This window comes from Saccopteryx bilineata, chromosome 1 (assembly GCF_036850765.1).
Source record: "Saccopteryx bilineata isolate mSacBil1 chromosome 1, mSacBil1_pri_phased_curated, whole genome shotgun sequence".
NCBI classification, from domain to species: domain Eukaryota; kingdom Metazoa; phylum Chordata; class Mammalia; order Chiroptera; family Emballonuridae; genus Saccopteryx; species Saccopteryx bilineata.
This window is the reverse complement of record NC_089490.1, coordinates 11,533,280-11,545,839: the sequence shown is the minus strand read 5'-3', so window position 1 is coordinate 11,545,839 and position 12,560 is coordinate 11,533,280. Positions and strand designations below refer to the sequence as shown.

Sequence of the window (12,560 nt, the reverse complement as noted above, 5' to 3'; positions counted from 1 at the left end):
TTTGAAATGTAGCAAAGCTTGCATTAGGGAGGAACCTGACCATTAGGGGAGACTTAAATCACAATAGCTGTTTGTGCAGACAGGCTCACAGACTCAGGCCCCCAACTGTTATGGAGAGACTGACCTCTTGGCCATCTTCAGGATTTACCAAGGACACCAAGTCTGTGCTACATCAAAGAACTTGTGTCTCTGCGGCAGAATTCCCCTCATTAAGTCAGTAACCGAGGTCACAAACACCCCGATATGCTAATCTAGGCTTGTCCAGGTGCACGAACACCCAAGCCAGCAAATTCCCTGTATCTAACGCCCCCTCTCGCAGTTTGGGGCTGACACGTGTTGGTCTCAGCTCACTTGTGTGCTTGCATCCAGGCGTTTATAAAATAAAATTTCCTTTCGGAACACACCAGCCTCGTATTTTCAGTTCATCATGAGCTTTCTGACTTCCATTCTGGTGTCGAGACCCCGGAGGTGTTTGTGCCAGAGACAAGGCAGGGTCCAACCCCAACCCCCGGAGGGCTGAGGCATCACTAGCCCAGGAGCAGTGAGCAGCGGCAGCCCCTCTCAGGCTAACGCCAGGACCCCAGGATCCTACCTCCCCTTCCCCGGGGAGTTGAGAGACTAGTTCCCCCACCCACCCTCTGGTCGAACCTCTTGAACCCACCAGGACCTAATAGATTGGTTTCAACCCTGATACAGGATTTTTTTTCTTGTAATGTGAACCCCTGTGGCAGCAGAAAACAATGATATAAGTTAGTTTTTTTGTTACAGAAAAATTATAAAAGAAGGTTTTTTATTTTTTTGTGACAGAGTCAGACAGAGGGACAGACAGACAGGAAGGGAGAGAGATGATGTAAAGCCAGTAGCCACGGCCACCATCACAGCTGCCTGGCCCATGCAGGTTCGCATTAGATTCTGATAGACGGTAATGAAACAATGGAGCCAAGAACTGGTGGGCCATCATTTTTAATTCTAGCTTGCACCCGGCGGGCAAGTAAAAACACACACTGGGCTCCAAAACCCACTCATTCAGTGCTCACAAAGCTACTGACTTATCCGAGTTTCCTAGAATCAAAGGTTTCTAGCTCAACAGCCTTATTCACCTCTCTTCCCCATCTCCTCTCTGCACAAACTCTGCATAAACTGGCTTCTTCTTCAACACTCCGCCATCTTGGCTGCTTCTTCTGGCCTCCTCCACATGGCCTCTCTCTGCTCTCTCCTCTAATGCTAATCTCAGGAACTGAGAGAGCAAGCTCCCAGTCTGCCCCACTTTATAGTATAGAAATCAAAACCTTTAATCCAATATACAAAATAGGGAAGTCTCTAATACAAAGTCACTTATCTGAGGCATGATGGGATTGCACCACCCCACATCAAAAAGGGTGGGAAAGGCTTAGTCCTAAAACCAAGCCCCAGGCTACAAGGATCCTGCCTGTCCACAGCCCGCCCCCAACACACATTAATATCACTTGGGCGATGGGCATCCACGTGGGCAGTGCCATCTTTAACAAAGTGAGCATAATATATTTTATCTGCCCAACAGATGAGAAGCACCAATTATTCATTGCGGCACCTTAGTTGTTCATTGATTCATTTCTCATATGTGCCTTGACTGGGGGGCTACAGCAGACCGAGTAACCCCTTGCTTAAGACAGCGACCTTGGGCTCAAGCTGGTGAGCCTTGCTCAAACCAGATGATCCCGTGCTCAAGCTGGCGACCTCGGGGTTTTGAACCTGGGTCCTCCACGTCCCAGTCTGATGCTCTATCCACTGCACCACCCCCTGGTCAGGCATAAAAGAAGTTTTTGTTTTTTTTTTCATTTTTCTGAAGCTGGAAACAGGGAGAGACAGTCAGACAGACTCCCGCATGCGCCCGACCGGGATCCACCCGGCACGCCCACCATGGGGCGACGCTCTGCCCACCAGGGGGCGATGCTCTGCCCATCCTGGGCGTCGCCATGTTGCGACCAGAGCCACTCTAGCGCCTGAGGCAGAGGCCACAGAGCCATCCCCAGCGCCCGGGCCATCTTTGCTCCAATGGAGCCTTGGCTGCAGGAGGGGAAGAGAGAGACAGAGAGGAAAGCGCAGCGGAGGGGTGGAGAAGCAAATGGGTGCTTCTCCTGTGTGCCCTGGCCGGGAATCGAACCTGGGTCCTCCGCACGCTAGGCCGACGCTCTACCGCTGAGCCAACCGGCCAGGGCTAAAAGAAGTTTTTGTTACAAATATTCTAAACAAAATTGTGCCATGCTTTATACCATTTGGGGTCAACAAAATCTATCCAAGGAAACAGGCCTTCTTATTAAGGTCAAAATGTTTTTTTTTTTTAATTTATTCATTTTTAGAGAGACAGGAGAGAGAGAGAGAATGGGGGAGGAGCAGGAAGCACCAACTCCCATATGTGTGTTGACCAGGCAAGCCCAGGGTTTTGAACCAGAGATCTCAGCGTTCCAGGTTGATGCTTTATCCACTGCACCACCACAGGTCAGGCCAGGTCAAAATGAATTTTAGATAAGAGACCTTAAAGGCTCCAGTTATGAAGTTCACTACTGCACACACCACTCCTTCTGCTGCCCACTGACCACCACGTCTTCTCCCAGGGACCCCAGAGCCTCCACAGGGCTTCAGTTTCCCCCACAGACCTTCAGGCCATTGCCTAGGGAACAGGAGCCAGGAAAAGCCTCCAACCTTCACTCTAAGACAATCTCTTTTTTTTTATGTACCTTGACCGCGGGCCTTCAGCAGACCAAGTAACCCCTTGCTCGAGCCAGTGACGTTGGGCTCAAGCTGTAAGACAATCTCTTGGAGAACATTTCCCACTAGCGACTCTCAGACCAGGAGCCCCCATGGAAAAATCTCACTCTTCCCTATTATTGCCTGAACAGGTAAGTCCTAATCATACACTCTTGCCCTGCTAACCTATCACGGTCTTTCTTCTCCTCCACTTCCTCCTCCATCTCTCCCTCCTCCTCCTCCTCCTCCTCCTCCTCCTCCTCCTCCTCCTCCTCCTCCTCCTCTTCTTCTTCTTCTTCTTCCTCCTCCTCCTCCTTTTCCTCTTCTTCTTCTTCTTTCTCCTCCTCCTCCTTCTTTTATACATTTAAAGAAACCTCCCCTTGGGCTCCTGCAGCTTCTCAGTTCCCACAGCCTCACTTCAGAGAGTCCCACCCTCACCTCCAACCAACCACTGTTAAGCTGGAGTAGACTAGATCTTTGATTGACAGCGGCTCACAGTAGCATACCAGATCATTCACATTGCATTGGATGATTATATGATTGTTCCAAAGGCTCAGGGGCAGTCTCTCTCTCTCTCTCTCTCTCTCTCTCTCTCTCTCTCTCTCTCTCTCTCGGGAATTAGGGTCAACCAGACAGATGGAGGATTGCAGCCACCACTCCCCTTCATCCTGCCATTGCTGAGTAAGGGCTTCCGTCCCAGCCTCCCTGACCCAGCTTGCAGTCAGACGTAGGTCAGGATGGCAGAGGAGGAGGGTGACGTGGATGAGGAGGATGTGTTCCTCGCTTTTGCCCAGGGTCCTTCTCCTCCCAGGGGTCCCCTACGTCGGGCCATGGACAAGGCCTTCTTCATCTTCCTGGTCCTCTTTCTAACACTGCTGATGCTGGAAGCTCTTTGTAAACTGCTGTGGCTGCTACCATGGGCAGAGTTTGGGGGCTGGCTCCTGGGAACACCTCAGCAAGAGGAGGAGCTGGAACTGTGACCACCTTTTCCAGAAACATCCTCTTGCCCTGCCACAGAGGTGAGAGGGGAGATGGGGGGGGCCTGTGGAGGGGACACTTGGATAGCTTTAGAGCAGCTGTCTTAAAATTTCTGCACTTATTCTCCAGGAAACAACTGGGAAAAAATTTCTACTCCTTACATGTATTGATAAAATTTTTCATCATAAATTGAACTTGTTTCAAGGATGTCATTCTGGTATATTGGATAAATTCACATTTTAAAATAAAACAAGTCACCAGGGGAACCGAAATGTCAGGCTGACCTGATACCTACTAGCATCCATTAAAAAATACATAAATAAGCTCTTACCTATTAAGAATCATTCTTTTTCTTCTTCTCTCTTTTTTCCTTGAACTCCTGTTAGCATTCTACTTCCCCAGAGAAAATGTTATACTTTTATACTTGAAAGTCTCAGGTGAAAAACATCTTTTGTGACCGAAATTTGTTTTTCAGGGTTATTGCAATTAGTTGTGATAGCAGAACTGATCAAATTGCATGAGGATTACACACATTTTTATAGTTGTTAAAAAATAAAGCCTGACCAGTAGTGGCACAGTGGAAGAGGTCCCTGGTTCAAAACCCTGAGAACGCCGGCTTGAGAGCAAGCTGGTAGGCTTGAGTGTGGGCTGGCCGGCTTGAGAATGGGGTCATTGACATGATCCCAAGGTTGCTGGCTTCAGTATGCCCCTCAACCCGCACCCACGAGAAGCAATCAGTGAATAACTAAAGTGAAGCAAACAAGCTGATGCTTCTCACTCTCCCTTCTTGTCTCTCTCTAAAAAGAAATAAAATTAAAGATATATATTGATTTTAGACAGAGAGAGAAAGGGAGAGAGGATAACATTCATTTGTTGTTCCACTTAGTTGTGAGTTCATTGGTCACAAACTTGCTGTTGGAACCACGCTCGAACCGACTGAGCTAACCGGCCAGGGCCTAAAAATAGTAATAATAACTTTTTTTTTTTTAAAGTGAGAAGAGGTGATGTTTATGGTGCCTGGATTTAAAAAATAGGCTATATATCTGTTTACTTAAAACAAGGTAAGATTATCTTCAGATATCATAGTTGAGAATTGTACTTGTTTTTTGTTTTTGTTTTTAAAGGAGGGAGAAAGTCTATTGCAAAATGGAAAGGAAAGATGAAGAACCTCTGCTATAGGCATTTACTACTCAGGAAGACAAATTCTGGGAAAGTTGAGGATCTGGGAATTCAGTCCCTTGTATCTCCCAAGTCTGAGTGCTCTTTGGAGAGAGCTTTCATTGACCCCAGTTTGAAGATGGTAGGGTTCAATTACGACTGAAAGAAGTCACATTTGAGGTTCCGGAACTATGAGGGCTCGAAGATGTAGGGACCCCCATGGCCCTGGAAAGTGGCAAGATGCTAGAATGTGCACAGATGCAGGAAGCAGGTCGAGGATCTCAGTGACTGGAAGTGTGTTAGTGTTGCAGTAATATAAGGCTATAGTAATTAAGTATATAGAAATATAAAAAATATGGAAGAGATATAAAAGTAATTAAGATATAATATTAAAATCAATTAAGGAAACGAAATAAAGTTATGCTGTCTGGATAGGAATTAATATAGTGCAGGGGTCAGGAACCTATGGCTCACGAGCCAGATGTGGCTCTTTTGATGGCTGCATCTGGCTCGCAAATCTTTAATAAAAAAAATGTTAAAAATATAAAACATTCTCATGTATTACAATCCATCCATTTCCTACTGCTCATGTTCTTTTTTTTTTTTTTTTTCTTTATTCATTTTTAGAGAGGAGAGAGAGAGGGAGAGAGAGAGAGACAGAGAGAGAAGGGGGGAGGAGCTGGAAGCATCAACTCCCATATGTGCCTTGACCAGGCAAGCCCAGGGTTTCGAACTGGCGACCTCAGCATTTCCAGGTCGACACATTATCCACTGCGCCACCACAGGTCAGGCACAACACCAAATTTTTATTGAATAATGCCTAACGTACACGGGTCGTTGTACGGCTCTCACAGAATTACAATTTTAAATATGTGGATTTCATGGCTCTCTCAGCCAAAAAGGTTCCCAACCCCTGATATAGTGATATAGTGTGTACAGATGTGACAGACTAACTTTTGAGCAGGGCCCAGTTAGTGCGTGTGTGAAGTTAGACATAGATAAGAAGTGGCTTGATGTCATAACTCCGTAAGTTAACATAAACAAGAAGCTTCCCTAGGAACACCTTAAAAGTGGCTTAATGTTACATTTCAGTAGATGAACATAAAAAGGGCTCGCTGCGAGAGCTCCCCAAAAGGTGGTTTGAGGTGATAATCCTGTAGATTAACAGCTGTTAGAAGGCGTTGGCCAGAGAAGGTACTCAAGTTAAGGGGATCCTCTGCTGCTGCAGTCGCCCAGACTGCAACGTGAACATGGACTATCTCCACAGGGCTATGACCAAAAACAGCAGAGAGAAGCACGCCGGCCAGGTCCCCTTAAGCTGTACCCAGGCAGGCACGCAAAAAGGATTTGTGGGTGATAAACTGCCTGTGTGATTCTTGCAACTAACTTGTGTGTCAGTCGTGTCTTTCCTCCAGTGGCCGTTACTGTTGGCACTGATCAGTGGCATCCTCATAGCCGCCTCAAGAGTAGTCTGGAAGAGGCTGCCAGCCCTGCTGATTAGCAGAGGGTCCCACTGCACAGGGAAGTCGAATCAGGGATGCCTGATCGACGTAGAGCTGGGGCTCTACTGGGACAGTCGGCCTTCCCGGCTTCCCTACGAGCTCGCCTTTGGACCCCAGCTGGCCTCCACAGGCCCCTCGGGCCGCCCTATAACCGGGCGAGCGCCAAAGTCGGTTTCTTCCCTCTTGGTTCTTTGTTCAGATCTCCCGGAGGAAAAGGAGACGAGACCCGAGGAGGTACTTCCCGAGGCTCATCGCGTCTCACAGCAGCAGCCCCCACGGAGTCTCCGCAATGCCCCCCCCCCCCCAGCTCGCCCGTCCTCAGGCCCCCGGAGCTCCAGGGCAAAAGCCCGGCTTCTGGGGCATCACCGCCTGCGCCTCGGAGGCCCCTCCAGAAACGGGCGGAGAACCAGCGAGGTCCCACTTCTTTTGGTGGGTCATCAGTTGCGCGGTAAAGCTTGAAAAGCAAATCAACAGCAATAGCAGTAATAATAATACCACCACCATGTTGTTTAGCGCCCGTGTTTTGATTTAGCGTTAGGGGCGGGGGGCGGGGGAGTCGGGGACGGGACGCGTCACCAGGACGTAGAAGTAACAGAGGAGCGCGCAGCCCCGTGGTAGGTTGGGGCGGGCGCCGTCGGTGAAGCTGTGGAATCGGGTACCGGGCAGGTAGGAAAGCGGGTCGGGGAAGCCTGGTCAATAAGCCCATCGGAAGGAAAAGCTTTTATTTCCGTCGTAAGAGACTCGTGCCCTTCCGTGCACTGGGGCGCAGCCTTGGAAGGCCCCCAGCTCCTGAGTTGCCCTGTTCCGTTGCCCCCTCCCCTCCTTGGAAAGGGGGCTCGATCCTCCCTGCACGCGACTCAGAGACTGTTGGGCCGGCCGCAGGAAGTTTCTGATTGGCGGAATCGCAGAAGGGCTGGGTGCAATGAGCTCCACCGGCGGCGCTCCGGAGTCCGAGCCGAATCGCCGCCGTACGGCAAAATGGAGGCACCCAGGCACTTAGTGGGGGCGCGCCGGGGAAATAAGCCCGCCCCCTACAGGTCAGACGGAAAGGGAGCCTCCTACTATGCTGGCGGCCTTGGAGGCGTTCAAGGTAGGGGTGTGGGTGGGGAGGGGTGGAGCCTATCGTCACTTCCGGCCGTAGAAGGCCTGTCTTCCGTACAGCAATAGGGCCGCGGTGGAGTGTGTGTCTGGGGGCGGAAACTCTGCGGCTTCCGCTCCAGAACAGGGCCTGCGGTGGGAGGGGGAAGGAAGGAGGAGGGAACCATGCGAGCTTCTCCTAGCCGCGGTGAGGGTCGCCTCCAGAGGCCGTTTCTGAGGTGCGGGCCGAGCGGTAGGGGGCTCGAAGGGCGGGGCCGGAATGTCGAGGGAGGAGGTGCTGGGGAGTCCTGGGCGCTAAGTCTGAGGGGCAAGCTGTGGTCCTCTCCCTCCTATCCCTGGAGGGGGGTAGTGGGGGGCGGGCAGGGGCTGAACCGAGAGGGGGGAGGGGGACTTGGCGGGAAGCTCCTCTTGGGGAAGGGGCCTGACCTAGGGTTGGGATCCGAGAGGCATCGGGGGAGCACAGTGAGGGGCTCGCCGTCGGTTACAGGTCAGAGAGAGAGAAGGGGGAGAATCAGGGTGCGGTGAGAGGGAGGGAGGGGACTTGGGGGACAGAACCTCCAACCTAACACCTGGCTTGGAGACCCATCAGGAGTGGCGTGTGGAGATCATGGAGAAAGGGGGGGATATGTTATATATATAGTCGGGAGGGAATCGTCTTCGCCTCCGAGTCTCAGGAGTTGGGGTGACCCTTAAGGGTGGGAGGTGAAGGTGTGGGTGTGACATGTTTGGGAACAGAAGGGGGGAAGCACGTGCTGACAGGTCGTGTCGTTTTCCTTCTGGGCGGGGCGAGGGGGATATCGGGGAAGTCCGGAGTGCGGTGTGGAAAGTGGTCCAGGGGTTGGGGAGGAAGAAATCAACTTGCCAACTAGGAGAAATACTGGGAAAACGCAACTGAAAGACCGGATGTGATATGAGGTGTGGAGACTTGAGATTTTGGGTGGCTGCAGCTCCCTAGTAAGCCACCCCCCCCCCAAAACAAGGTACTAATGGTTGCTGGAGATAGGCAGGCAGCGAGGACGCTGTTGGGCAGGGCTGGGGGGGTCCTGAAACCCAGGAGACGGTGTGAGGTGAAGGGAAAGCGCTATGCTGGAGGGGGCTCTTTCTAAGGCCCCATCCCCTTCCAGCAGGAATTACGCAGTCCCCAACACTTCCGTCCTCCGGGGGATTTGACCCCCCATGGCCACCGATAACAGCATCATTGTGCTGGATGATGATGATGAAGAAGAAGCCGCTGCTCAGCCAGGGCCCTCCCACCCACCCCCCAATCCAGCTTCGCCCCAAGCAGAAGCCCCTGGCTCCTCTCAGCCTCTTGGGGCCGGAGGGAACACTAGTTCCAGTGGCAAGAAATGCTACAAGTTGGAGAATGAAAAGCTGTTTAAAGAGGTGAGCCTTAGGGGAGAAGGTCCTTGTCCCCCCAGGGAGAGGGATGGTTGACTGGCGCTCCTGTCTTTTCTCCCCCACTAATACCACTTTGCCTTCTTTCTCTCAACCCCATCCCTGTCTCTTCTTTCCTCCTTTCTTTCCTTGACCCCTCCAGTTCCTTGAACTGTGTAAGGCACAGACGGCAGACCACCCTGACGTGGTCCCATTCCTCTGTAAAAAGCAGCAGCGAGCCCACTCGTGGTTTTTGGCCTCAGCGGAGTTTTGCAACATCCTCTCTCGGGTCCTGTCTCGGGCCCAGAGCCGGCCATCCAAGCTCTATGTCTACATTAATGAGCTCTGCACTGTTCTCAAGGCCCGCTCCGCCAAGAAAAAGCTGAACCTGGTCCCCACTCCTGCAGCGGCTGGTGAGCCCTCTGGGAGTAACCCTCCCGCAGACCCCGCCCCGGACCCCACACACACCCAGACCACCGGCTCAGAGGCCCCGAGGCCCCCGGGCTCCCGGCGGCAGATCCAGCGCCTGGAGCAGCTGTTGGCGCTGTACGTGGCTGAGATTCGGCGGCTGCAGGAGAAGGAGCTGGATCTCAGGGAACTGGACGACCCCGACTCCACGTACCTGCAGGAGGCAAGGCTGAAGCGGAAGCTGATCCGGCTCTTTGGGCGGCTGTGTGAGCTGAAGGACTGCTCTTCACTGACGGGCCGCGTCATAGAGCAGCGCATCCCCTACCGCGGCACCCGCTACCCGGAGGTTAATAGGCGCATCGAGCGGCTCATCAACAAGCCGGGGCCTGACGCCTTCCCAGACTACGGGGACGTGCTGCGCGCCGTGGAGAAGGCGGCCGCGCGGCACAGCCTCGGCCTTCCTCGACAACAGCTCCAGCTCCTGGCCCAGGACGCCTTTCGAGACGTGGGCATCAGGCTGCAGGAGCGACGCCACCTCGATCTCATCTACAACTTCGGCTGTCACCTCACAGACGACTATGCGCCAGGTAGGGACTGGTAAGATGCCCATCCGTAACCCTTAGGTGCCGGGTGTGTGGTCAAGGGGCCGTCCCTCCAGCCCCTTCTAGGCTTTGGGCTGAGCACTCTGACTTTGCATCTTCCCACGCAGGCAGTGACCCCGCGCTGTCAGATCCCACCCTAGCCCGGCGCCTGCGGGAAAACCGGAGCTTGGCCATGAGCCGGCTGGATGACATCATCTCCAAGTATGCGATGATACAGGACAAGAGTGAGGAGGGCGAGAGACAGAAGAGAAAAGCCCGGCTCCCCCAAGCCGCCTCTGCCCACTCTGCAGACCCCCCCAAAGCCTCCTTGGATTCTGGTGAGGTGTGGAAGGGACACATCCTTCAGATAAACCCTGTTCTTCCCCCGTACTGACCAGCTGGGACGTCAGGGCGACTGATGGGGGACTTTGCAGAAGGAACACAGAATCAGATCCTCCTGGGCCCGGAATTTCTTTTTTTGTGTGTGACAGAGACAGAAACAGAGAGAGAGGGACAGACAGGAATGGAGGGAGATGAGAAGCATCAATCATCAGTTTTTTGTTGCGGCTCCTTAGTTGTTCATTGATTGCTTTCTCATATGTGCCTTGAAGGGGGGTGGTGGCTACAGGCTACAGCAGAGCTAGTAACCCCCTGCTTAAGCCAGTGACCTTTGGGCTCAAACCAGTGACCATGGGGTCATGTCTGTGATCCCGCGCTCAAGCCAGTGACCTTGCCTTCAAGCTGGTAAGCCCGTGCTCAAGCCAGCGGCCTCAGGGTTTTGAACCTGAGTCCTCTGCGTCGCAGTCCGATGTCCTATTCATTGCGCCATCGCCTGATCAGGCTGGCGCAGGGATTTCTTAAACTCCTTTGTCCTTCAGGGTCCTAGTGGAATGGCATCTCAGGAATGCCCTTCCTCCTCCAAGGCTGAGACTGATGACGAAGAAGATGAGGAAAGTGATGAAGAAGAAGAGGAGGAGGAAGAGGAAGAAGAGGAGGAGGCCACAGATTCTGAAGAAGAGGAGGAGGAGGATCTAGAACGTATTCCAGAAGGTCAGGAGGATGAGGAAGAGGAAGAAGTAGGTATGTCCAGAATTCTCTTCCTGTGAGCCACCTCTCCGAGACCCTTTCCTTCCTCCTCGTTCCTAGTGTCTTCTTGGCAGTGTTCTTTCCCTTATTAGTTCTTGTGCTTGGTCTCCCCTCCTTTCTCTTCCCCAGGTAAGGATGGGGACAAGAGCCCCACGTCCCTACCACAGACCTCCACTGAAAAGAACCTGGAACCCAGCAAAGAGACCCACAGATCTTCAGGGGAGCAGCCAAACAAAGGACTCAGCGTGTCAGCACCTGCACTGTCAGAAGGGCCCCTGGCCCCCTCCGGTATAGATGCTGAAAGCAATGGGGAGGACCTTGAGGAGTTGCCTCAGGAGAAGGAGAGCCCTGTGTCTCAGGTCTTTGAGCTGGAAATTGAAGCCTTGACTGTGGACACCACACCTTCCCCTGAGGAGGGGGACATTTCCTCTTCCAGGAAGCAGGCAGAGGACTCCCTCCCTGCTGTTGTGGAGAATGGAGCAGCCATCGTCACCTCTACTTCCTTTAATGGAGGTGTCTCGCCCCATACCTGGGGAGATTCGAGTCCTCCCTGCAAGAAGTTTCGGAAGGAGAGACAGACAGAAGGGCCATCAGGAAACAGGTAACAATAAAAGAGTAGGGAGAAGGAAGCCGAGGGGGGATGGATGGTGGGGTGGGGGTGTGGGGGGTGTTCTGAAGGAGTATTGAGGCGCTGAGCCTGCTGGGAGAGACTGATATGACCCCCCAGCTGCAGGCTCCCGACATTTCTATTCTGTCCCTAGCTGTGTAGAAGGGCAAAGGGCAGTCCCCGAGAAGACTGGGAGGAAGATGTGTACCCCGCCCCGCCCACCTTCTCCCTTGGCTTCAGTCGCTGATTCCTCAACAAGGGTGGACTCTCCCAGCCACGGCCTGGTGACCAGCTCCCTCTCTAGCTCATCTCCAGCCCGGTTGTCGCTACCCCGCCCACTACAACCCGCCCAGCCTGGTACTTACAAGGTAAGAAGGGGAGGCCGGGTTTCCCCGACTTCATTCTCTTTCCGTGTCTGTTCATGTTCAGGCAGTTCGTTTGAATATTTGCACTTGCTACATCCTCTTCCTTTTTCCTTCTCCCCCCGGGTTCCAGACCTCTCTGATGGTCTCTCACTCCCTTGCAGATGAGTGTGGCAACGCAGTGCGACCCAGAGGAGATCATCGTGCTCTCAGACTCTGACTAGCTGCCTCCCCGCCCCTCCCCTCCCCGCCTCCAGAATGTTTGCCGATAGTATTTGGAGGTTGGTGGGAAGCAGATGGCTGGGGGATAGACTGAGCTAATGCCATTTTGGTGGTGTTTCTTTAAAAAACAAAAACAAAAAAAACCTTAAGTTTTACACAAAACGTTAATAAACAATAAAATTGTTTTTTTATTGTATCCCTGTCTTTTCTTTGTCTTTCTGCCGTCACCGATTGGCCCCAGCTGTTCTTTGGCTCAGGGTTAGCCCGGCCCCGGTAGCCCTAGATCTGTCCTCCCTAGCCTGCCCTTAGCCCCGCTCTCCTCCTGGAGTTTCCTTGCCCTTTGCCAGGCACTGGGAAAAAAAAAAGTGCTTCAGTGCTTTACTTTCCCTTTTCGAGCGGTGGAGTAAAAAGGCCAATCAGGGGCCGACTCAAGGTTATTTGGCCAATCCGGGCCCGG

General features: G+C 52.7%; 2 protein-coding genes across 8 annotated transcripts; both read left to right on the top strand.

Moving 5' to 3' along the window:
• Nucleotides 1–3,407: 3,407 nt before the first annotated feature.
• SMIM40 (small integral membrane protein 40) lies at nucleotides 3,408–6,663 on the top strand. Its single transcript, XM_066276543.1, has 2 exons — nucleotides 3,408–3,746; nucleotides 6,565–6,663. The coding sequence occupies exon 1, from the start codon at nucleotides 3,465–3,467 to the stop codon at nucleotides 3,705–3,707; it is 243 nt and encodes an 80-aa protein (XP_066132640.1). The 5' UTR covers nucleotides 3,408–3,464; the 3' UTR covers nucleotides 3,708–3,746; nucleotides 6,565–6,663.
• On the top strand, nucleotides 6,664–12,299 carry DAXX (death domain associated protein). 7 transcript variants are annotated; one of them, XM_066276336.1, is made up of 8 exons: nucleotides 6,664–6,794; nucleotides 8,591–8,846; nucleotides 9,001–9,832; nucleotides 9,955–10,169; nucleotides 10,705–10,906; nucleotides 11,042–11,513; nucleotides 11,674–11,887; nucleotides 12,046–12,299. In XM_066276336.1, exons 2-8 carry the CDS (start codon nucleotides 8,640–8,642, stop codon nucleotides 12,103–12,105), a joined length of 2,202 nt encoding a protein of 733 aa, XP_066132433.1. In that variant the 5' UTR covers nucleotides 6,664–6,794; nucleotides 8,591–8,639; the 3' UTR covers nucleotides 12,106–12,299. The 7 variants fall into 7 exon arrangements, with proteins under 7 accessions (XP_066132433.1, XP_066132210.1, XP_066132288.1 ...); XM_066276113.1 differs by having other exon boundaries at nucleotides 8,588–8,846; XM_066276191.1 differs by lacking the exon at nucleotides 6,664–6,794 and adding an exon at nucleotides 7,267–7,455 and having other exon boundaries at nucleotides 8,588–8,846.
• The last annotated feature ends 261 nt before the right edge of the window (nucleotides 12,300–12,560 follow it).